The sequence below is a fragment of the Orbicella franksi genome, chromosome 8, assembly GCF_964199315.1.
Source record: "Orbicella franksi chromosome 8, jaOrbFran1.1, whole genome shotgun sequence".
NCBI classification, from domain to species: Eukaryota; Metazoa; Cnidaria; class Anthozoa; order Scleractinia; family Merulinidae; genus Orbicella; species Orbicella franksi.
The window spans coordinates 23,797,345-23,823,156 of record NC_138152.1 but is presented as its reverse complement, the minus strand read 5'-3'; the positions used below and the strand labels follow the sequence as shown (position 1 = coordinate 23,823,156).

The window sequence follows — 25,812 nt, the reverse complement described above, 5'->3', positions numbered from 1 at the left end:
ACTTGGAGAACTGTCATCTTCATTTATCGTCTATAATATCACAATTTCTTGACTTTATCCACTAAATGGTTTTTGATTTTATTTTTTATTACGTGACAATGCACACACTCTATAAGGGCTTACTCATATCATGATGGCTAAGCCAATGAAAACTCTTGAATTGCATTATCCAATAATCCAAATTTTAATAACCGCAAATATTCCACCCACTCTTGGCATCAAAATCCTGGTATAATTCGGAAAAGTGTACTTGTGATGTCATAAAAATGTGACGCCATCAATTCTTTTATCTTTCACAATGTCGTTCTAAAGCGTAAAGCTAAAACTCTATTCCCATGCGATAATTGGTAACTCTAAGCATTATATTTCACCAAAATATTAACTTCCCTTGAAAAGAACTGAAAAATACTATTGCCAAGAGTTTTATAAAGTATGATTGATTAGGTTTCCGTGAGGAGGGGAAAGGTATTTCTTAATCTTTATTTTTTGCGGGTGACGGGTGACGCTATCTGAACAGTATTAAGCACCCTATGTTCTCTTTTCTTTTCTTTCTTCCTTTCTTTTTTTTTCCTGCAGAAAATTAAAATCATTATGAACTGCCTTTTATAGATATAGATATAGATATAGACATAGACATAGACATAGACATAGACATAGACATAGACATAGACATAGACATAGACATAGACATAGACATAGACATAGACATAGACATAGACATAGACATAGACATAGACATAGATATAGATATAGATATAGATATAGATATATATATATATATATATATGTATGTATGTATGTATTAAAGAAAGCAAACCTTGTGATTGTGACTTGAAATTGCGAATGAAAATTGAAACACGAGGAAAAAATCTAACGGGCCAACTGTGTAGCAATGACAAATGCCATTATGAGGGGAAATAAGACTGTGCCAAATGTATCATCAAGTTGAGCCGTTTCTTTAGTTTGTCGAAAAGCCTGTAGATTAACTTGGTTAAAAAAATAAAGTTAGATCAAATGTTGATGATTTCGTTCAAATTACCCACATTCGCATGAGTATATTCAAAATCCGAACAAGCGAAGATGTTTTCATTCAGTCAGGTTTCAACTGAGAACTCGACAGGAAGAAATTACATAAACGTGCGCTCTCTCTTTTCTAGAAAAGCCGCCGGGATGCCATAAAAAAATTAAAAATTAAAAAATTAAAAAAAAAAAAAACAATTTGTTTGCAGTTTGTTCCACCATTTAAGTTGGATCAGAGTATAAAAGCCGCGCTGAACTGAGCTTAAGAAAAACCGCCTGCAACTTGGCCGGTCGATTAAAAATTTCCGCCCTTTGTATCACATTGCCGAATGCAGTTCATTGTAAATAATTGTCGACGTTCATCATGGTGCAGTTATCGGCAAAGTTACAAGACACAACGCCTTTGTCGGACCGCTTTTGTTTGTCCGCGGGCGAAGTATAAATAAAGTTTGTCGTGAGGCAACCGTCATTCAGTCCATGAAATTAAACAGTAACTGGTCACTTTTCTTGCACATAGCAACAACAACAAAAAAAAAACTTGTATTATGGAGTGTAGGAGATTCCGTTTAGTTGTTTCTATCAAGGATCCTGTGCCTGGTGGACGCTCGCTTACTTTGAGTCCAACGCCCTTAGTGCCGGTCTCCGTCAAGTCGCTGTCCTTTTCTATCAGCGCGATCCTGGGTTTGGAAGATGATATGAAACATCAAGATTTACCAAAGAACAGTGAGTTTCTCTACAAAGTATTTCGTTGATACTTGAACCGCAATGAAAATCGTTAATGTCATAGCTATTAACTTAAGTGAGAGCCCGTAACACAAAATATCTGCCATTTCATGCGTAAGCTGAGCAAAGTACTAAGAACGTTAGTTGCCTTCGTGGGACGAAACTATTTTGCATTTTAAAACCTGCGTTCTTATCCGAATACTCTTACGCTTTCTTGTTGACACGATCAATGTAAATAATCTAGCGCGTGCACATACACCACAAAATGTTGGCTTTTTCTAAACGGCTTGGCTTGCGAGAGACAAATCATCGTTTTTTTTCCTCGGAAAGTACCGGGACCTAACGATTTTTTTATTCAGTTTGAATGTAGAGATCACCTTCTTTCTATACAGTGAATATGGACCAATTTCAATCGCAGAGTAAAAAATTATTACGGAAAGTGAGAGCATAGCTAGCACTCGTAAAAGATCTGGCCCCAGAACACTGCGTGCCTGGAACATATTGTATCCCTGTCGACTAAATATGAGTGCCCTTATCATGAAACGTACATCAAATTGCTCCTTAACATTTTCTGCAATACTTCCGTTGTTGTATTTCTTGCTTAACTTTCTCTCTATTTTTCTGCTCTCTTAAAGCGTAAGGTGAATGGTTCAAATATAAACGTTTCTGAAAGCAGATAATTTAAGGAATTATGGGGTTTATTAAAGGTCCTCCTGCTCCTAAATGAATATGAGGACCCCCTTTTTTATTTCAAATTTTAAGTTCTCTTGATATAAGCAGCCGACAGGTAAAGTTTGAAAGAAAATCTTTTGTGAGTTCTATTTCGATGGAATTACCTTAAAGACAGCCACAATATGTAAACGACAAGAGCAGGGACCAAGTTTATAACATTGTGTGAAGATGATTAGTTTACCGTGTTAGATTCAGTACAATTTCTCAGAGCAATTTACTTTCGAAGATGGAATTAGCTCAGTTTGATTAAAAAAAGGTAAAGTCTGCATGCGAGCCAAGTAGCCCATCAGGCCGCAGCTTATTCCGGTTTCTGTAGCATGAAGAGACTAGGAGTATTTCTACTCTCCCCTGGCTGGGATGCCAGTCCATCGCAGGGTTACCCCCAAGATTAAGTTCGCCAGTAGCCATTTATACACCTGGGTGGAGAGAGGCACTGTGAGAGTACAGTGTCTTGCCCAAGAACACAACACAATGTCCCCGGCCAGGGCTCGAACCCGGACTGCTCGATCCGGAGACGAGCGCACTAACCATGAGGCCACCGCGCCTCCCTCAGTTGGATTAGTAGACCCTAAATCAAATCATGCGTGATAAATATATACGGTATTGCTGCGATCAAAGCCTGGAATATCAACAAGATTTCCGGTGTATATGACTTAATCTGTTCATGGTTTTGAACTTGTTGAATTTTCTTTTTCAGAGAGAAACCCACAGTCTTCTGAACTCCGCGTACGAATTCCAAGTCCTCAACACGGCTACCGTGATACCAGCCCACAATCATCTCCTTGTTCTGACAACACAAGCTCCCCCAGCAGTTGTAACAGCGAACCCGCTCAAGCATCGCCGCATGCCAAGCAGACAGCGAGGATAAAACCAAAGCGCACGACTTTCTCGCCGATCGAAGTGTGGGAGCTGGAACGAGCGTTCAAGCGGCGGCCATATTTGATGAATGAAGATGAGGGGGAACTGGTGCAGAGACTCGGGATATCGGCCAGAAGTCTGAAGGTGAGTTCGTTTGATTTAGTTTAGGTAAAACGAAATGGATACTTGCACTGTTAACCTTACTATCGTGTAATGACTAACAAATCTAAATGAGCGCGTTTACACAAAAAAAAGTTTTAAAAGGGTTGTGGAAAGTTCATAATTTTAGAAACATTTGCAATTCAAGTTTGTCACATGGGCGAAGATAGAAATGTCTCAGATTCCTCAAAAACGCGAATGAGACTCAAATAGATTTTCATGAATCAAGTCTAGGCAACATAACATATATTTTTTTAACCATGTTTACATAAAAAGGAAGACTGTGCTACAGTACACATATCCTTGCCTTGTCGGTCAAGAGAAATTGTAACAGAGGCAAACAAAAATCCCCATATTTCCACCAGATCATACTATCAAGACAACCAAACGGTCAGAACTTGGACTTTTTCTAGATACCGACCAAATGATATGCCGGACAAGAAAAGCGTTAAGATGTGTCATGTCTTGACACATTAGAAGCTACTTTGTTCGGTTGGTTAGGATTTCTAAGGATAACATGGTAGAGTCTGACAACTCAGTTAATTACACCTAATTTTTTATTACTTTTCAGCACTGGTTTCAGAATCGCCGTGCAAAATCTAGAAGGGAAGAAGCACTTTCAGTTTCCATCCGCAAGACCAACCCGTCAAGCCAGTTTGGGCCGTCTGTGAGTAGACTTCGTATTGAAAGTTGGAACCCACGACCACCGCAATTCCCTGTCAGTCTCGCTAGACACCTTGAGCACGATTTCCTTACGGTGCAGTCAATCCGGTCGGACCAGCTTTACCGGACATCTCCCGCGTCAGTGAACCATCCCTTGGCATTCAAGCCAACACAGTTGAGACACTCTCGTCCTTTCCAGTGACCCATGTTTCACCCGGATCAGTTCAATTTCCGATCTGTTTCTAAGGCAGCTGCAAGAGTACCCTACAGGCAAGCATTCCGTAGATACAAGCCGTATTAATAACAGAAACAGCCGCACAGCTTCCAATAGAGTACTAATTAATGTGTTTGTTTGGTAATGATCGCGTCACTATCTGTAAATAAAGATTGTTCTTACAACAAATGCGATACAAATAAGCAGGAACAGAAATGAGGTGTAAACTAATTCATTTGCTAAAACATGTAGCATAGATTAGGATTCAGTGAAAATAATATACCAGTCATTTTGTAACGTGCACGGTCTATTTTCCAAGGCATAGTATGGTTTCCCTCTTTCAATAAGACACTTTAATAATCCCCACTTTAAAACATTGCATTTTGGAATATAATTATTTCTTTCAGCTTTAGTAATGCATACAGCCAGCCTTTGCTATCATTTTTCCATTTAATCCAGGCAGACAGCTCCAACTCTGCTACCATACTTCACACTTTGCAGTTTTAGTTGACTTAACTTGATTTTTGTAAATTAAAAATTATTCAACATGCATATGAACCGAACATGCTTGTTCAAGAACAGTGGCTCAAATAATTATGTACGTGTAGTACGTTTTTCTTACTTCCACGTCTAAGACCGAAAAAAGTTTTGGGGCTACATCTGTATGAGAATTCTGCAATAATTTTAGAGGCCATCTGTACGCACATTTTGGGTTGCTGTCAAACATATTATAAAAAAGAGTCGTTTATAATTAATGGAAGACAAACACCGATTTGAAACTCGTTGTCCAACACTGAATTCGAGTCTAACAATTTTTAAGTGCATTTTTTTTCAAGTGTGTACTTTTGGACCTTAGCTATATTGACCTAATGAAAGAATTGCTCACTTTGAAAGCTAGTCTAAAACTTAGTGTATTTGGTGAGCAATTGTGTAGTTATACAATAAACCAGAGAAATCACAATATTTTTACGTCTAGCACGTAACAAGAGAAAATGTGTCCACTGGGTGCGGTGCAAAATAGGTTTATAACATCAAAATAAAGCCCGTAATATAAACCACTCCATGAAAGCAAGAGTTTATTGCCGGTTTTATTGTACAGGAGAAAAAGAATCTCCAAAACTCTTGCTCCCCAATGCAAGATAGCTTTAACTGTTAGCGATGATGCAACAAAGATGGTCACTAAACCACCACACCAGTACTACGAGTAACATACGGGTACATACAAATACATGCAGATACATACAGGTACCATATGTGACAGGTATTTTTCTTTAAGTTCTCAAAAACATATTACACCACCACTTAGCCACCGAAAATGCACAGATCGGGCGCCTTTACCTAAAAGGTGTTTTCCCTTCTTCGAAGAGCTTTCGTTTCCCAGAAATTTCAAACCAGTGAGGCATGTAATTTACTCCTCTTTACCAAGCAAACTTTTTCCAGAAAATATTTGTTGTTTGTTTCTTTGTATGTACTAGCTTCGTAACGTTTTTCGCGTATATTGATCTCCAACCTGCCATTGCCATTAACTCTGTATAGCCATCACTGCGAAGCCACTGGCTTTCTACATGAAAAGGGATTTGTACGAGACTTTATGGTCAAAAATGTCTTTTTTATCACCAAAATCTTCCCGAATTCTTTCTAGGAGATCATCTCGTGTGCATCTGCTCATTGCTTGCCAGTTGAAAACGTGAAAAAAATACACGAAACAATCCAAAACATTTAGCTAGAAACACACGCACTGCCTCCAAGGTGGCGGATACCGAAAGTTGGCATGAAAAACAAAATATTCAGTTATGTAGCAATCACCAAATGTACTAGCCTTTACCAGGCCCCAGAAGTTTATTGACATGCCGCTAAATTGTTTCCGTGATACGTGGTAGTATTCATACAACTGTCATCATGACATACTGGAGTAAAAGAATTTGTTGAAAGTTTGCTTTCATCAGCCTCGCATATACATTTGACCATTCACATAAAATCTGCGCCATCCACATTTAGTAATTATAATTATTAGTTTTAATTGTGACGGCAGTGCAACCGAACTCGTATTATGGGTGCAGATGTGTACTCTACCTTTGACTGAACTTTTATACATACTTTACATTTTTACCGACAGAAGAAATGCCATTTGAATAAAGAGGGCTGTGCCTAAGTCAAAAATTGGACTCACTGAGTCATTAACAGTATTAAGCTCAGGATAGAAGGCACTACATGGATGATTTTTCAGCCAGTTTCAGCTCTACAGGTTGGCTGAAAACTACAAACTACTCTTGAGCAAGATACAACTATCTCAGGATAAATGATTTCTTGTAACTGTCTCCTTAATCATGTTAATGATAGGTATCCTGAAAACAGTATGAAAATTAAAACTCCCTTGCACATTTACATTCCATCTCATTCATGCACGCATAGCATTTTAAGCTTCATCGACCCCTTTAAAAAAAATGTATTATAAGGCTTAAAGATTTCGTAAAGAAAAAAGCCATTTCCCGAATTAAGGAAATGGTTAAAAGATTGGAGCCTAATGCTTGCGAAGAGACCCGATCTGAGAACTGGAAAAGCGATTCGTTAAATCTTGATCGAATTATGCGTAACGATTACAAAGCATTCTATAGTCGAATTAAGTTTCTTAAGGCAACGGTATTATTGTCTGCTTATAGTATGCAACGATCAAACGGATTTCTTTGTTTCTTAGCTTCACCAAGCATTTGCTCTTTAAATCCTGCAGAACTTTCATTAACTGATGAAAGCATGCACTTCCTTTTCTCTGTTACAAGGTCTGACTTTGTCAACAAGTAATTACAACTAAGAGATAACGACGTAAACATCCCTTGAAGTAACGCAAACCGTTAAAGATCATTCTAAACGCAATTCCATTACAGTTGTTCCGGCAGGATTACCTAAAGTTATCGACATAATCCCACAGGCTTTACAACGACACTACGACACTACAGTAATTAATAATGAACTTTCCCTTGATTAAAACTTTTAACCGCTGCAATATAAACGTACGTCCTTTATAAAGTCCTTTCAAAAGTCTTTTGTCTGTCAGTAGCCAGAGTTATACTATGTGGTTTATAGGTGTAATCTTACGTTTAGAAATCAGTTCTTTAGACAAAAGCGAGACCATCGCAAAGTGGCTGGTTGTTTGTTGTGATTAATTCATGATAAGTCCGTCCAGTTTTCAAGCTCGGCCCAACTTTCCTTAACTTCGGGAGCAATAAACATTAGAACTGACACCCAGAATCGTGTTACAAATTGATATTCAATTTGCTTAGTTAAGAACACTTTGAGAAATTTCAATACTGGCACGAGATTAATAACTATGGCAAACACTTTATGTTTGTTGACGTTGATTTGTGTTTTGATTTCTTTTTTTTTACGCGAGACAGCGTTTGGAGTCTACTGCATATAAATTAACTTAAGTCTGCATCAGAGTGTCACGTTACCTTCTCTACTTCATGTTTTCAAAGCAGACTATAAAATCTAACGTATTCATTATGCAAACATATCACAAAAGGGCCAAAAAGCTCTTTTATTTTCTCACCTGCATCTTTATTCCACTGACAGAATGAGACACCGCTTTGAAGAAAATAAAAACAGATCCCTAAGACTTTGATCTCGATAGCCATGCTTGAGATTCTTATTTGATGTGTAAATGTTAAAGCCGGCTTTTGTAGTCGATAAAAACGCAATAAAAAGCTTATGATATTTGTGAGCCAAAGTCAACAACTTAATTGAAAGCGTGAGCCTTCATCGCCTAATGCACGTCCCGCCTCCAATCTTGACCGTTTTCTAGATGTCTCTTGCTCGGACCTCACGGCTTGAATTTTATTCTTTGAACGAAAGAGGCAGAGAAAGAGCAAAAAATCGATTTAAATATTCGCGTTGCTATTCGTCTGGCTATCGAAAACTTCGAAAAATGTGCAACCGAATTTATAACCTGAGGCAGTAACTGATGAATAAAGTCTGGTTCTGAGAGCTCGCAGACGATATGCCATTTATCTTCACATTGCGTGCATCAAGGTGAAAAAGTGCAAATACATAAATAAACTGACAAATATCTTGATATTGTGCGACATGATAATGATAAACTTCGCTGTGCGCGGGCCGACTAACGATGTGCTGTGATTACGGCTTGACACTATTTTGCTATATTGTTAAACAAAGATCCCCGTCATCTCTAGATTGGCTACCAACGGCATTCTTGAAAGTGGGTCATATAGCACTTATTCTTTTAATGTCCTCTTCCATGAAAATGAAAGTAACGGTTTCCTCTACAACGTTTTCAGTTGTGCGGGTGGCCAAAAATTAATGATGACCGTATGCTATTTAACATCATCAAAACGAGACACTCTGAAACGAACTAATATAAACAAAGTCCTCAGCCAATATTTGCGTCTATTATTTAGGGTTATTGAACAAAGACGGTCTCGAGATGTAAAGGCAACGGCTAAACAGTGGCATTACCATAATTCCGAAAACTGTGTGAACAGCACGTCGGCCTCTTAAGCCTTCTCTACATTCGCATGCCTGCCCTCAAGCCGGCATGGCATGCACACGTAACGATAGTGTAAGCTGATCAATACTCCGCAAGAGTATTCAATTGTAAGAAAAACATTGTTTGGTGACTAATTTGTATAGTATCGCGATGAATGTAAAATCAACATCTTCTTAACGCGATACCTAGACAAAATGAACTTAGAATGGAAATGCGCGGACGTGCAGGATATCACGAACATCCAGATCGGAGATGAGGTCTTCAACTTTTCGATATTATTCCTATAGCAAAATTGAAGGAAATAAGGAACAGAAACATGTCTACCTTATGTAATCTAGTTAAGAAGTGTATTTAGAATTGATTTCGAAGCTATTTTCAACAGTGCATAGTAATACAGAGTTCTAGAACGTGACCTCTTGGGAGCAGATCCAAAGCTGGCTCGAGAAAATTGTCGTTCCGCTCAATCGTCACGATCTTGAGAACTCAAGAACGTAAGATAACTTTTGAGATTACTGTTGCGGAACTCCTGTAACGACATCGGTTTTGCCTCAGTGATGCTTGTAAATTGGAAAGCTACATTAGCATAACAAGAGGAACATTGTGATTTCAAAGGTGCTTAGAAGTGTTTGATTAAGTAGTGCCGCAGGGTGATCTCGAACGCGATTGCGAAAGCCAGATTCCCCGGTCAAAACCATTGTTACGGGTGCAGAGGTGCAATGAAGTTCATATCACAATTATCACCAGCGCTGTTAGGCTGTCTCAAAAACCAAGCTTGTCAGAAGGGATTTAAAAACTGTTAATTAGCTTGGATTTCGACACTCCATCAATCAAACGTCCCACAGGACTCTTTTTAAGAAAGCAACCTTAGGAATCATTGGTCGAGGATTAATCTCGCAAGACTGACTCAAGGGACACGGTAGACAAGAACTATTATAACACATCATACACGTGCAAATTAGTGATATGTACACACAGAAACTGTAAATTGCATATTTAACAAAGACCCCTAACGGCGCCAGTAATCAGTCACTCAAGGTACCGGAATCCTGTCGACTCCAGTTGCAAAGTCAGCTTAAAGATCAGACGCGGGACGCACGGAAAGAGGAAGAAGAAATGATCAGACACGAAGACACCAGGCTAACTAAACTGTTCGTCGGGGGCATCCCATACGACACCGACGACGAATCTCTACGAGAGTTTTTCGTACGGTTTGGGGAGATCAAAGAGGCTGTAGTGATTCGGGACCGGGACACACTGCAGTCAAAAGGATATGGATTTGTAAGTGTTGCTGCTTTTGCGGTTTAGCCTTGATAAAGTACCGTTATTATCTCCCACCTCGTCAGAATTGCTGCTAAACGATTCTCTGTTTCTAGGTTACGTTTCACGATAAAGATTGCGCTAAACAGGCGTGTGTAAACAAGAGGCCGGTTATCGATGGAAGAACGGCAAACGTAAACTTGGCCTACCTCGGCGCCAAACCAAAAAGCAGCAAAGGTCAGTACAACGATACCGCGATACCGGCGTTTTGATGTACGAGATCGTTCGATTTTAACCGACAGGACCCAAAGGATTTTTCTTCCAACCATTATTGCCTTATTTCTCGCTTGAATAGCGCTGAATCAAATGTAAACCCTATCAATAACACACGGTGCGCAGAACGAGTAAATATTTCTGTTTGGGAACAAATGTGAGCGACGTTATGTATTTTTTTTGTTGTTGTTCATAGGAAATGGAAAGAATGCGACGTCGAGCTATGGATTTGCCTACAAGCAGAATACCATAATGGGGTAAGGTTGCCGATGATTTGAATACCATTCGCTAGCTGTCAACAACTTTCACGCGCATATAAGCATATGACTTTTATTTTTAATATGAGTGACCTCAAAGTTAAGGAAGACAATTTTTATCATACCCGACAATCATTTAATGAACTAACCTTTTCTATCCGAAATTTGCTACAATGAAACTCCTCCTGAATCTGCAAAAAATCTGCCACAGTATTTATGAACAGTAAAACAAATCAACGTCAACTATATATACTGATTTTCATGGCCATAAAACGTTTACTTCGAAAAGAATGGAATTAACATTACGTACGCTGGCTTATCAACTATACAAATGACTTGCTTTCAACTGACAATAATAGTTTTAAGAGAAACAAAGATATCTCAATTGCAAAGTGATGGGCATGCGAGTCAAAGGTTCCGACACAATTTTGTTTATTGTGATATTCGACAATTAAGGAAGACATCGTGAATTATTTACTGTGGAGTCTGTGAAAAGAGTTACTTTACACTATGCGAGAACTTATTGGCTCTGACAAATAACTTCTGTTAGTTTTAAAACTATTCTGAGAACTGCACTTTACCAACTGGGTCAAGGGTAGAAAGATTGTTTGCATAACACAGACAACGAATAACAAAGACGTCTGGTTTGAACCAATTTTTTTTATCATATGGGTCAGGCCAAGAACTAATAACCACAAACTTCACAAAAGCTTGATTACAATGCGCGAAGTATTTTACTAGTAGGGTACTTATAAACACACATGTGTACCACTAATTTAAAGAGAAAAAACCGAGCGCCCATGACGCAAAATTCTCGAAACGTTGTTTTGGGGAGTGACTCGGCATAAAATCTTTGTTTTTAGTGCCTTGAGCTTTTATAACCTTTAAATCTTGCTAAACAAAAGGTTCAAACTTCAATAGAGTGAACTGGTCTCAATTGTATGTCTTTTATTCAACATGTTTACTTTCCTAAGTGAAGAAATTGACCTAAAGTAATTCCTTTAAATATCATGTAAAGTTTTTCTCAATTTGTCCAACTGGACGGGGGACAAGAATATGGCATTCACTGTACATATTGTTATGTTAAACTCGTGCAATTTGCGTTCTGTTGTTAGGGGTGGGTTTCAAACCGCGCAAATTAACGTTTGGTTTACACAAGCAGCTGTTTATTTTATGTGACAAACAAATGTTTGTTCTGATCTGCAGATCACATCAATACCCTGGCAATTTCTCAACTGGGTTCTCCACGCAAATCCCAGCTCAGCAGATTCAAACAGTTCCTCTTGTCTCGCCAGTACCTCAGTCACCAAACGGACAAATGCCGTCGATGCAGCCAACAGTTCAACCCGTACAACTGATCGAGTACAATGGAGTACCAACGATTGTTTTCGGTACTGTATACGATCAACTTTATTATTCTACACCGCCATATGTTCCCTCACCGACGCTGCCAGCCACCACAATCGCTCCTTCGTTTACTTACCAAACCGTGGCGCCCCAAACACCTCCGTTAAATGGCTGCTCGTTAAGCGGACAACACTTCTTTCCAACACACGTGGAAATCATCGGCCAGCCGCAGCTCTGAATTGGAAGAATCACGCCTTTGAAGAGTTGAACAGAAATGCTAAAACTAGCTGCAGTTGAGAAACTTTGACCATATAAAAACTAAGAGCCCAGAAGATCTAGATGTTGAAGCGATCACAAGCCTGGTTAAATTCGTCTTGTATTTATCGCTAATTATTTGAACTCTCATCATAGGCGGTTAGCGTAAAAGATGCAAATTGTTATAATTAGGCAAAAGCCGGCATACTGTAGAAGTATATAGGTAGCAGATAAGGAGAAAACAAATCACAAAAAAATATTTTTAATCAATTTCTCTAATTTATTAACGAGATCGAGAACGAGAAAATCAACTTTTTCGTAACCGTGTAGAGGCGGTTTTATCGTCATAGAGTACCAGCAAAACGTGTACAGTTCATGGAAAACAAACGTAATAGTTGTACAGAGAGGCACACCACACAAAACTGTAAATGTAGGCTTTTTAATAGGAAAAAAAGGTCAAGATGTATTCTATTTTCCTAAAGAATCTTTCTGAGGATATGCAAAGCAAGTAGATCGAACCTATATCAAAATGCTTGTTAATGCTTCCAAATTCTGCTCGTAAGTGGATCAACCTGAACAGCTTAATATACCCTTGAACAGTCGAGGGTCCTCTGAGGGCACAATTTAATAAAATTCTTATTGTAATTGCGGTAAAACAAAGAAGTAAATACAACAGTAGGTCACTAAGTAAGTTGTACATCTTGCTTTTCTTGATCTGTTTGTGTACAAGTTCAATTTTCCGTCACGACCTGAATTGGAGTGGTTAAGTAGAGAGCCCTTCCAACTTACCCGGCGTTGTCTCTCAGAAGTGCTGCAGCTAGCGCCCGTAACAATAATGTAGATGACTGATGGAATTCATTTAGATAAATCACTTGTGACAAGATCAGTGCTTGCTATTAGATGTTGTCCGAATTATTGAAATGGTATTTGACAAAGACAAGTTTTTAAGTTCCCTTTTCAGCCATCTTCCATATAATCTTTACATTCCAACGATCTTTCTTTGATCGCTTTTAAGATATTTTGCCTGTTCCTTTTACATTCGATCGACATATCTTTTGATTTGATTTTCCAATGCTCTGTCATCATCCTTGTTCAAGAGAACGTGAAACTATGTATGTTGTCGTGTTTATTCTGCCCGCAATCATCACTTGAAGCCAATGGAGCAGGGAAAAGAGATCAATTAAGTGCCAACAAGGGACTATGGTCTCTTGGTGCTAGAGAATCCCGCTTAAACCTCCGCAGAAATCAATTGTTCTTCTGCAAACCACCTCCTATCTAAAGGCTTTTCATTATGAAAAACCACAAAGCAAAGAAACAAAACAAAAAAGTAGAGTTTGCAGAACAAATCGTTGTTAGCGAAAGTAAGATTTGTGCTAGTAAAGTCGTTTGAGTTTCTCTCAAAATGTTCTACCAAACATTTTTTGTTAAAAAACTTCTCCTGCCAGCTCTGGTCCCGGTTTGTGCATAGCAACGCGCGTTCCTAAGGTCCTTGTTTGTAGCGTACGTGAGGAGTAAAATATGGCAAAAACGTTAATATATTTGATGCCTGAGAGGTCAATGGCGGTTCACTAGTACTTTAGCAGATTTGTAGTCACGAGTTCTTTCCAACTGACACGAACACCTGGGATTTAACTCGGAAAAGTATTATCCAGCTATATCGTGCTTTTATAGTCATATTGTTTCCGAAACGTATAGTCTTGGTTTGTTTTTTACTCGGTTTTCATCCACCACGAAAATCGTGCAGTCTTACATGCACAACACAGATGTTCACCAAGCGTGTCAAAAGTTCATTGAGAGCTAAATCAGAGAAGAATAACTGTCGCGTTTTGGCTCGCGCTCATTGGTTAATTTTCACCGCCAAGAAGAGGGCACAAGTGAGCACAAGTTTAACTTGTTATAATTAAAAGCAATTGAATTGAAGTCAGCTTTTAAAAGTCCTGTCTTGTTGTTTACATTGATTATAGAAGCGTCGAGTTGGTCCTGAATAATTCTGACAATGTTAAGATGCGTTTGGGACGGCAGAGTGTGAAAAAAAAATGATCAAATTCCATTGTTAATTACACACTCGCAAGACGTGGCGATTAAAAAAAAAGGTGAAATTGATAACCGTAATGACATATCATAATAGATCCCGGCTAGGCGGTCGCCATTGTTGAGAAAACTTTAACTGTTGCCAAGGAAACTATAATTACTAGTTATTATGTTAACAAGTCTGTTCCCAGCGTGGTGCGGTTAATTCCATTATTCCAATGATGCATGTCTCACAACACAGAAAGTAAGATCTTAGAGGTTAACAAATTGTGCGTCTCACTACTCATAAACCGTTGCACATAGTTGATCATGATAGTCAAGCAGGTCAAGTATTTCCTACGACGCCATTTCTTTTGCATCTTCAGTAATAACGAAAATATAATTTCCCCCCTTCCACTCTTTTTCACTCGTCTTTCACTCTTTTTTTACTCTTTGCGTATTCCATCGGTCCTCTTGGTCCAGAATTTGGCCACGCGTGAATGCGATCATTGAACGTAACTGTTATCGGTCATTTCAAAGCATGCACTGAACTGCCATCGTCAGCTTCTTTCTTTTCTTATAATTTCGTCAGCTTTTGCACTCATGGAAACATCAGAAGAATCCTCCTCTCCGGATAGAGTCAACTTTTATCTTCAGCTTATCAAGAGAAATGACGCGTTTTTATCTGATAGCTGAGATTCTGAGAATGGCAATATCTACTGATGGCTGAAAATGGGATTAGAGTTTATCTAATTGTCGAGAAATCACCGGAAATTTAACTGATAATTGACATTCCTGCACCCTCATCCAGACTTTCTTTCAGGGGCCATTTCCTACATCGAAACATGCCCGGGTATCATTACAACAATACAGTAGCCTTAACTCCTCTTAACTCCATCTTACCAAGTTTACCTCGGTATTGAAATAGTAAAAGATGTACTGTAGTAAAAAATCTTTTTCCATATGCAGGTTCATGATAGTAACTGTTGTTAAGTCGAGCCGAATAGACTGGCTCTGTTTTACATGACGCAACTCGTGATCACTCCACTGTATCAACCGTACCGGCATCGACTTTGTTAAATCGGAGAAGTGAGCTGTCAGTTGGATGTGCCTGTGTCCTGCATTTCGGTAAAAACGGAAATATAGGAAATATTTCAGCTGACAAGATATCAAAAAAGTGGTCGAGGAACTGGCTTACGATGTCAGCCATTCCTAAGTTTACACCATGGATAACGCATGGAGTATGCATGCAATGTCTCTCAAAATTCAGTGAGTTAGAGGAACAGATATCGACACTCTGACATTTCAGACTGCTGAGATATTAAATAATTGCTTTATTGAAATAGATTTTAACAAATGAGTACAGCAATTATTCTCAGTCAAGTTGCCAAATCAACCAGGGTCGTGACAGTTCAATACAACAGAACTGTTGCCATGGCTTTTTGGTAACGCGTGATCACCTCGAGACTTTGGATGGGACTTTAGGTTGTCCGAGCTGAAGCAAACAAGAGACCTTATTTCTTACTTTTACAATAATCAAAGACCAAAATTTAGATCTTAGAGAACCTTAGTGGCTTTGGCAAAAACTATATTCTGTACAGGGGCCGAGTCATGCAGCGATAGACAGTTTCACAGAACAAACAGCTGACTTGCACACAGTTAACGTTACACTGTGTGAGTTAAGTGCCTTACTCAAGGAATCAAGATTTTAAATTTGATTTTATTATTAAACGAGCGTGGCTACCAGGGTGTAAATTTTAACTTTGGAACCAACCACGTCGACTGGCATTGCAATAAGCCGGTATAGTCATCATCGTCTGATATAAACAAAGGGTTTACTAAATGACGGGATACTTCCCGCATTGTTTGTTTACACTTGTATTTTGCTGTAATTCCAATATCAATCCCCACGAATTCCAGTAATTTACGCATTAAACCGCCGTTCTTGAAACGTTCACGTATCTGTTAAACTGCTGATTGCTGATTTCCGCCACGCACGCTAGGCTTACGCGGATTTAATACGAAGCACGCGGTTGTTGAAAGGACAGACGGAGTCTGTAGTCTGACTGTCCTTGTAGTGTCCTCAAGTGGCAGTAAACCACAAGACAAGTGACCTTAGAGTCTTTTGTACGTAAACACATGAAGTGCGACCACTAGAAGTGGTTGTCCAATCACAGCTGAACAGTCAGCTCTCAATTATCTTATAAACGACCACAGACTGGTATTTTGGGTCGGTTTTGATTAGAACGTGACTTAACCGAAAAACACGACAGAACGTGACGATGCAACAATAAAATGCCTTGCTACCCACAAGTCAAGCATCCTGTAATTAAAGTCAATTTGCAGACAAGCGCGTTATATATCCGCCGCGATTACTGGCACTCACGTTCCGAATTTTTCTTCGACTCGCTCAGGTGGACCAGAATATTAGTTGACTTCCGGTATTGGTCAAAATCCTCTTTCAAGATTTAAAAAAATATCTTCAGGGTTTGCTTAAACTATAGCAAGGTGTCTATCGTTTCAGATGCAATTATTCTTCGGATTAGGTAACCAAATATGTGTAACCCAGATATGATACCCAGGACAGCAAATAAGGTTGCACGTAAAGTTATAGATGTGTGCCACAAACAGAAAAAGGTCTCCCCTCTGTATGTTTACAGTTGGGACCTTGTAGATTTGAACAGGTGCCATCTAAAAAGTGTTTTACCTTGCACATTGCAGACGGCAATAAAATCAATACTTTTGACTAGAAACATCGTATTGATAACTCAGCTTGAACCTTTACAGATTAAGTGCGGCTTTTAGTCTTTGCGTCATGAGATTAAGGCGATAGTTCCTTAATATATTTGTTCTAGAGCCTTTTATCAACCGAATCTTACAATATCCGAACTTACGCAGTGGCTTAAGTTGGATAATGTTGGAAAATTCCCAGCTAAGACAAGGAGATCAGTCAGTCAGGCGAGAGCCCGTGAGCGCGTGGTAAAAATTCTCCGTTATAAAATCTGATCTAATTACAGGAAAAGCGTCAATGATTTCCTTAGGAATATTCTAGATTTCATCCATCATCCTTAAGGGTTCAAGCATTAGATACTCAAGTAATGAAGGCTTGTGTTACAATTACTGCTGGTGTTTGCATTCATGGCACTGAAGTTATGTAGATTTCAGGCTGCGAAATCATTTATCGCTCGAAAACTAATTAAGGCAGCAAAAAACGACTCCTGAATCTTTCCTCTTAGTTTTAATGTTTTGAGCATTACTGAGGTTCCAATAGTTGTGTGGCAAACGTGGGTCTTGGAATGCGCTAATACCTGTAAATATCATGATCATCACAGTTATATACACAATTTAAGCAGCTGTGAAATCGAATATATGATATTTTATACGATCACTTGTGCTAATACCATTAAAGAAAATATAGTGCATTTGCGATAACCTCTGCACTGGGCATACTTCTAAAATCTTTTCATTGTCAGCGTTTGGCTTGTACGGGAAACGGGAAACAAAACAGGCCATCTGCTGCTATCGTAACCGAAACAAATACCTGAAATTCCGACTGTTTCTTCATGGCCTTCTGATTTTTTGCATCAAAAGGCAGCCATGCAACCAGGAGACCTCCCAAATTGTTTTCATTAATTGATTCCAGTAATACGCTCTGTAATTTAAAGAGTTGCACGAAGCTGAAGCGTATACTAGAAAAAGAACAGGATGCAAACGTCGATTACTGTCGCCTTTTGAAATTTCTAGTTGTCATCGTGTAGTGCCTTGTTATGTTCAGGGGAGGGATATGAGAAAAAATTGAGTGCTATATTATATTATCTCACTGATCGGATAACTTGAATATTCTACCCGTGACTTGAAAACTGAATTAAGTCCCTGGTAGGGTGTTTCGATCTCAGTATGCCGTAACAGACTAAGAAACTTCATTATATTTACTTTTCGTCTTCCGATCTCTTGAGTTTGACGTATCCATGGCAACTGGAAGCTCCACCCTTTTGGGGTTGATTTGATATGTTGTTATGCAAACTATGTTCTACTGACTGTCTTGAGTTTGAGTTGTCCATGGCAACCCCTATACAGCGTTGATTTGACCGGGCAGAGAAGAACAAGTTGTTACAAGAGTGGGTTGTGTGGTTTAGTATGGACAAGTCTGAAAGGTGTTGTTATGCAAATAAGTTGTTTCCTCGAGTTTTACGTATCCTTGGCAACCAGAAGCCCCAGCTGCCCTTCCAGGCGAAACAAGAAATTACCCAACTTTTTTATGAGTAAATGATACTATCGCACAACAAAAAATGATCCTATTTACAACGCGATTGTGTGCGGACGCGCTCGGATTTAATGCTAAAAAAAGAGTAAGTCAATGATCTTGCAAAAAGTTACAGTGCGACTATTTGAACCAGGCCACTTGGAAGAACGTTAACCAATCAAAATGTTAGTTAAGAACATCGAGACTAAAACACCACAAGAGTACATACGAGTACATCGATGGCAGGAGGGTAATAAACATGAAATATACAATTTTTCTCTTTACATTTCATCATGTCTTGCACAAACACGCGAGCCCGCGTAAGTGCCACACACGCACGCGTACCACACCCATGCGCGTGTGCCACATACATACGTTCGCCATACGCGTGCCGCACACGCGCAAACAATCCTGGGCGCTGATGTGATATGATGAGACGTTGCGCGTCAAATTAACGCAGATTACGATGATTGCACACAGGATTTAGCGCGCGCAAATGTCTGATAGAATTATTTTCTTCGAAGTAATAGCATAGTAAAAGCTTCGGGGGTGTGTGGCGTGCTGTTCAATGGATTTAATCCCTCTCCCCTAATTCCTTAAAGAAGTGGTAAAACAGTCTAACTTTCTTACAAATTTGCAAATTTTGGTTATATTCTTAAAAATTAAAAATCCTTAGCCGCCATAGGCACAGTCTGATGATCGCTTTATGCGTGAAACTCGAGTTTCTGTAGTTGCTATATCAATTTGTATATATCATAAAGCCAAATTAAATTTATTGGTTATGTATAATAATATACCCTTCCGTAGCGCAAGTCAGAAAACGGTTCAATAAAGACTGGAAACAATAACATTACTTACAAAAGGAATTTTCCACTTCACAAAGTGTTAATCAATGTATATTGAAAATTGAAGAATAACCTATAAATTCGTTAGGCGGGTAACTGTAAACAGACATACTCGAGAACTGCAACAAACCATAGCGCTATGAAAACAAAAGATAATCACAGTCCTACACGGACTTCTCTCGTAAATTGTGGTAGCGATGCATTTTACTCAAACGACCTTGTATGTTACTCGTAATTACTCGTATGTTACTCGTATGTACACTGTACTTGTATGTTACTCATATGTAATCGTATGTTACTCGTATGTAATCGTATGTTACTCGTATGTACTCGTATGTACTCGTATGCTACTCGTACGTACTCGTATGTACTCGTTTGCTATTCGTATGTACCCATGTGGTGCTTTCGTCACGATTACAAAGGATAGCGATCTTTTTCTCAAATAAAACAATACTGACATTGAAGAATATGAGCAATAGATCTTAACAAAATTGAAAACCCAGCAAAGTACCCAAACAATTCAGGAAACTTTGCCATTTGTTAAGTACATTTTTCTTATATTTTTACTGCAATCTTAACGGCTTACATTGTAAAGCGCTTTAGAATATTTTACAATTTTAGAGTTATAATCAATCTAATCTTACTATTGGATAGTTTCGATCCTAATTTTGTACGTTTTTCAAAGGTTTCGGCTCAGTTGTCGTAAAATGAGTTTTCAATCTAAGTTTTTCGCGCGATATCTGTGATTACGATAATTCGCCGTCAAGGACCGAATCTCTAAGTGTGCTTAGAAAACAGCCCTAAGAAAATACGCGCGCTGATTGGTTAAAAATCGTGTTTCTATTAAGCAATTAGATTATTCGCTTTCGACTTCTATCGCGGGATAGTTGACGAGGGCGCAGCCCGAGTCAACTACAACGAGTAGAAATCGAGAGCGAATAATCTAATTGTTTTAGTATAACTCGATAGGAACACGCTACATGTTTTATATTTTTTAAATATAACGCAGAGGAGTCGATGGTGTTTATGTTTTCACGTCAAACAGGCTATTACCTGCTGTCACGAGAAGTCAGCTACCAGTCCATCATTCCCAATTTACGTTTTGATCGGTTAGTTTTCTTGTAGGTAGACCGGTTCGAGTAGTTGCACTGTAGCAATTTCGAAAAAGACAATCAATAAACAATCTTGGATTAGCTGAAACTATTTTTTTAAAAAGCTATTCACAATATGTAAAAAGAGTGGCTCCTAAAGGAGCCGGCTTGCATGCGCCATATACATATTTACTTGCGCCAGTTTAATGTGTGTGCTTTTAGAGAGAGAGAGACAGGTGTGTTTACATCGAATGGCCACCAAGCGAAGGAACGACATTCGCTCAAAAAAAAAAATCACTTGGTCAATTTATCATTTGAGATGGTTGCCATGCCAACAATATATTTGCTGTCGACTACCGAGAGGCGCGTCTGCCACATCATCACCCTTGGCCTTCCAGTATGCTAACCAATGTACATTCACTGTTAATGAAATAATGGGAACAGTGCAACAGAAACAAAAAATACTTCGCAAACAATTCCTCACGTTTCTAAAACCTAAGGAAATCATAACCATTGCACTGTTTAGATATCTGATTTTAATTAGCATAGATCTTTACGATTTTATTTCTCCGTTTTCTCTTTAGGTTTATTTTCGCAATTGAGAAGATATATCAAGCACTTAAGACCGTATTTTACCACATTTCCAAACACCTCAAAGCTTTTCAAACTGATATACATCGCTAAGTGTAATATTTTCAACGGTTCTCTTCTCGATGTTTAGAAATATGGTCAAACATGCACGGTCTTTCTTGTTTGATGTAATATATCAAACACGAAAGACCGTGTTTGAGCACATTTGCAAACACCGAAAAAAGAATTCAAAATACGACGCGCAGCGGAGTATTTTTGACGAACTTCGAGTTGTTTGGAAATGTGGTAAAACACTGTCTTTCGTTTTTGATATATCTTCTCAATCGAGACTAAAACTAAGGAAAAAAAGGAGAAATATAATCGTTAAAATCTATGCTAGTTAAGCAGTCAGATATCCAAACACCTTCACGGTCATGATTTCCTTTGTTTAAACTTAATGAATTATTAATGAGTTTGAGAAATATTACATCCTATGAGTGAGAGTCTTTTGCATTATATCAGGATAAGATTTACAAAAGCAAGGACTTTCCATGCCTGGTCAAGTGGTCTCGCTGTTCGCTCTAATTAACAGGCCTTGACCTCTTGCATGGGCTGCAAGGCGCGCGCTTTGGAATCTTGTACACTACAATTGTCTTGCTAGCGAGCTAGTGTGCTTTAATTTGGCAGTGGGAGCTTTTTTCATGCCCATCTTCTAATCTCTTCTGACAACGGGTATGTATGAACTTCCCGCAACACGATTAACTCCCTATAAGGGGGCTACCCGTTAAACTACCGACAGCTCAACTCTGAAACAACATCAAAACACCTCCTTGAAGTTTAACTTCTCAAATTCTGCTGACAACTCTTGCCAACGTCGGCTTTGGCGATCCATATTGTATTCGATACACTGAATGTGCTTGATTCGATGCGGCGAGTGAGAGTGGTACGAATATAGTATAGGCGATACGACAAGCGAGATCGAATTTTGAAGAACATACACTGGACGCTGATTGGCTCCAAGATCAAGCTTCTGATTGGACGATGGATAAAATATAGTTCCCTAAAAGATCCACCTCTGTCTTACTTAATGCTTCAGTCACTTGAATCGATGTATTGTTTGAATCGTTTTTCTACTATTACTCTTAGCATGAACTCTTTGGCCGCAGTATGCCTTTTTTCAAACAGCAACACTTAAAGACTTGTCTCACAAGAATAAAAAGAGAGTGAACTTTGCAAAACATAAAATACACGCATTCAACTATCAACCCTGCTACCAAGACACAAGATCAACTAGATAATTGTCTTGCTGCAATTATACAATCACAAGACAGAGGAGAGAACCGTAGTACTCTACGAAGGAGGTCATGTGGAAAGTACCTTTTGGATAAACTGGACATTCTGAACATTAACTTTTAAACTTTGGGTACGTTGCCGAAAATGCGAACAGTTAAAGTAAATGACTGTAAAACCGTTACAGAGTACGGATTTCTCATCGGTGATTCGATTCATCATTGCTCAGTGACCCAGTGTCACGCATTTTGGTTATAGTTTCAAACTTATTTCCGGCAAATAAACTGTTGTTGATTTTCATTTAACCTTGCTATTATGAATTTATCGCGTCAAGAATCATGGGCGCAACATGTTGCGCACGGTTGATCACCCTGTTACGACATATTGCGACATGTTGGGTGTTGTTGGCTCAAATTTGAACATAGTTAAATTTTTCACGCAACATTTGTGGATGTTGCATGATGTTGTAGTCGTTTGGCCAGGTTCGTGCAACAATGTTGCACCCAGGCATGCGCACTAGTTCGATTTTCAATGCCCAACTTGTCGCAGCACGTCGCAACAGGGTGGCCAAACGCTCGCAACATGTTGCGTCCAACAATGTTGCGATAAGTTGTGCTGAAATGTTGCAATCGTTTGGCCGGAGCTTGCAAATGTTGGGCCAACAATGTTGGGATATGTTGTGTTGATATGCTGGAATCGTTTGGCCGGAGCTTTATTTTTAAATGCTACTGGGAAGTCGGCATATTCCCAAGAGCATTTTATAAAAATAGTTTATGCAAAATTTGGGGTAAAAACAGAGAGAATTATGGGGAACTGGAAAATAGAGAATACATGTCTACTCTTGTCACAACTTGCCCTCCTCTGTCCAGTCCATTCAGCGCTGGAAGGGTTGCCATGGATTCATAAATTCAAGAAAATATTGTAATTTGTATAACATTATCAAATCAGGACTTAAGGACTGGGTCTCCTTGTTGCCAAGGATACGTCAAACACAAAAGAAATCTTTAGCACTAAAAACACCGACTGGTTCTTTTCCATAACAACACCTGTCAAACCAGCTACAGGAACTTCCAAGTCGCGAAATTAAGTACGGTGCAGTGTACCTTACAACGGACTCTTTGACATTGGTGATTAAGGAAGCTTCTTTTCCTTTTTTTTTTGTCCAACCTCGTTCCCAGGGCCTTTCTCCTGGCTTGAGGGCGAGGCGGGAAAAGGAGACATTTTACGTCCGCGCCCCCAAGCCGGGAAAATGCCCTGGGAACGAGATTGTTTTTTATCGACTCCGAGATATTGAAATTTAATCTGGTTTAACGCTTTTGCCTTAGAGACGAGACAGATTAAAACTCCACGCACAAATTACTTATGTAGACTTACGCAATATACCAACGTTTCCGGTATGATTGCTTGTTTTACACCTGGGATCTGGATATCAGACCCACTGGAGGTTCGCCTGAGGTTAATTTTTAACCAAATTTTGGGCGCCTTTTAATTTTAAGCAACTCTCTCACAGAGTAAGAAATTATTTACAAAAGGAAAGTCATTTAAGCCCAAGGCCTAAGCTTTTATCGGAAGAGATATTGGCGATATTGGCTTGCAAGAATATTTATGATGCCTGTACCGTTAACCGAAATGTAGGCCTCCTCGGTAAGCTGTGATTCCACGAGCAACTGGAAATGACCCATTTTTCAGGCCTATTATTTGAGATGCCCCCATATCTCATCACAAAAAACCCTAAATTTCCATCGACTTTCTTTCTTAAGGTAACTCATATTTCAAGCTTTGAAAGAGAAGTCGATACATTGAATGACCCTCGCCCCCGCTCCTGAAGGTTGGGCCCCAGGTTCGTCAGATCAGAAAACAAAGATGGCGCAAGTTTCGCTGAAATATTGTGCATGTTAATGGCAACAGCTGCAACAGTCACGAATAATTTGGCCATAGCGCTCCTTCTTTGGGCTAAACAGCAAAGACAATCACGTCTTTTCGCTCTGAGTTCAAACTGTGGCCTTCTTAATGTAAATATATTTGCTAAAAGAAGAAATCAAAGAAAGAGAAGATCACATTTGAGAAGGCCAGGACTCTTTCAGTCTTCGTTTCGTCCCATTTCCAGCTGCTAGTCGTCGTACCTCTCTTTCCTCCCTTTTAACACCTTTTGTTAAAAGTTATTTCCTAACCGTCTCTCTCCGCCATCTTGAAAACGATGTACATGTGCCACCCGCCCTAGACTACACGGTTTGCGACTTTTATTTCGGAATCAAATTTTATGCTAGAACGAGAGTTTCATTCGGATTAAAAACCGGAAAGAACTCATTCTAGAATGACTTGTGAAAAAGTAAGGAAATGAAATTTTTACCCGGTATCATGCATTAATATATGGGGATGGAATGAAATTGTTTCAGATTGAAAGTCATTTTGGTATCATGTAAACAGCCGCCTTCACACAGTCCACAAAATATTTTGCAATAAAAGCTGGTTCACTGTTTGCTTATCAAAACCGTCAATGTGCCATAGGAAATTCGGACCTCTCCATTTGTATTGACGCCTTTGCAGTCTATGCCTTAACCTCTCATCAACACCTTCTGGATCCAAGATTCTCAGAGCGTGTCTTACAGTTTCTTTAGCGACTACCAGGTGGTGGTCGACCACAAGCTTTTGCCACATGGACCGATAACCGATATTACGTCCACTGCATTGAACTTGCTCTATGCGATTTACAACTGTTGAAAGATTGGATACATGTTTCCTTCTTGTTAAACCTCTCCTTGCAAGAATTCGCCTCAACTGCCTAGAACTCAGGTTCTGGTCGTGTATCAGCAGAAGACATGAAAGAATTTCCTTTTGTTGATATCCTAGATTCAGTAATGTTCAATGAGTTCGATTCGGTCCTCCATCTTGAATCTTGAATTGGATTCCCGGTTCAGTGCCCCGTCAGCTACACGGCTATATGGGAAGGGACAATCTTTTATAAATCGACTTATAAGTCGGCATGGACGAGTTATAAGTCGACTTATCAGTTACCATAGACGAGTTATAAGTCGACTTATAAGTCGTCACCGGCGGACTTATAAGTGGACTGATGAGTCGGCATAGACGAGTTATAAGTCGACTTATCAGTCCCCATAGACGAGTTATAAGTCGACATAGACGAGTTATAAGTTGACTTATAAGTCGTCTTAGACGTAAAAGACTGATAAGTCGTCTTGGACGAGTTATAAGTCGTCTTATAAGTAGTTTTTTTCCATCTCAAACTTTTTTGGTACATGTCCTATTGGGGGCTCCGTACATTATACTATGAGCATGTCTTTGATAGTACACTGTGTTACTCTGTGTTACAAAAGGGGTAATAATTAACTATAATTGCACAACATATTAGACCCTGTTTTGAGCGGACACCCTGAATCTAGCGGACAGCTCGAGCACTGGAGACACTTTACCAACGTTATTTGACGTATTTTCCTCTTCCTTAGCTATGGAAGACTGGAAACTAGTAATGACGAATACCATATT

At 39.1% G+C, this 25,812-nt stretch overlaps 2 protein-coding genes and 1 long non-coding RNA gene across 3 annotated transcripts; 2 read left to right on the top strand and 1 right to left on the bottom strand.

Annotated features, from left to right (window-relative positions):
• The first annotated feature begins 1,555 nt into the window (after positions 1-1,555).
• LOC145494270 (uncharacterized) lies at positions 1,556-3,503 on the top strand. Its single transcript, XM_081473716.1, has 2 exons — positions 1,556-1,760; positions 3,133-3,503. The coding sequence occupies exons 1-2, from the start codon at positions 1,566-1,568 to the stop codon at positions 3,499-3,501; spliced, it is 564 nt and encodes a 187-aa protein (XP_081329842.1). The 5' UTR covers positions 1,556-1,565; the 3' UTR covers positions 3,502-3,503.
• Positions 3,504-4,294: 791 nt separating this feature from the next.
• Positions 4,295-8,001, bottom strand: LOC145494884 (uncharacterized). The gene is made up of 2 exons (XR_014050339.1): positions 7,917-8,001; positions 4,295-4,419 (listed from the first exon to the last, which is right to left on the bottom strand). It is a non-coding gene; the product is annotated as an uncharacterized LOC145494884 (long non-coding RNA).
• Positions 8,002-9,008: 1,007 nt separating this feature from the next.
• LOC145494883 (uncharacterized) lies at positions 9,009-13,199 on the top strand. Its single transcript, XM_081474437.1, has 4 exons — positions 9,009-10,148; positions 10,244-10,364; positions 10,597-10,657; positions 11,864-13,199. The coding sequence occupies exons 1-4, from the start codon at positions 9,984-9,986 to the stop codon at positions 12,240-12,242; spliced, it is 726 nt and encodes a 241-aa protein (XP_081330563.1). The 5' UTR covers positions 9,009-9,983; the 3' UTR covers positions 12,243-13,199.
• The last annotated feature ends 12,613 nt before the right edge of the window (positions 13,200-25,812 follow it).

Bases quoted from the DNA above. Each gene is read 5' to 3' on its own strand.
- LOC145494270 (XM_081473716.1), top strand. From the start codon at position 1,566: ATGGAGTGTAGGAGATTCCGTTTAGTTGTTTCTATCAAGGATCCTGTG. The intron at 1,761-3,132 runs GTATTTCGTTGA...TATATGACTTAA, and splicing joins ACAGTGAGTTTCTCTACAAA to TCTGTTCATGGTTTTGAACT.
- LOC145494883 (XM_081474437.1), top strand. From the start codon at position 9,984: ATGATCAGACACGAAGACACCAGGCTAACTAAACTGTTCGTCGGGGGC. The intron at 10,149-10,243 runs GTAAGTGTTGCT...CTCTGTTTCTAG, and splicing joins AGTCAAAAGGATATGGATTT to GTTACGTTTCACGATAAAGA. The intron at 10,658-11,863 runs GTAAGGTTGCCG...TCTGATCTGCAG, and splicing joins AAGCAGAATACCATAATGGG to ATCACATCAATACCCTGGCA.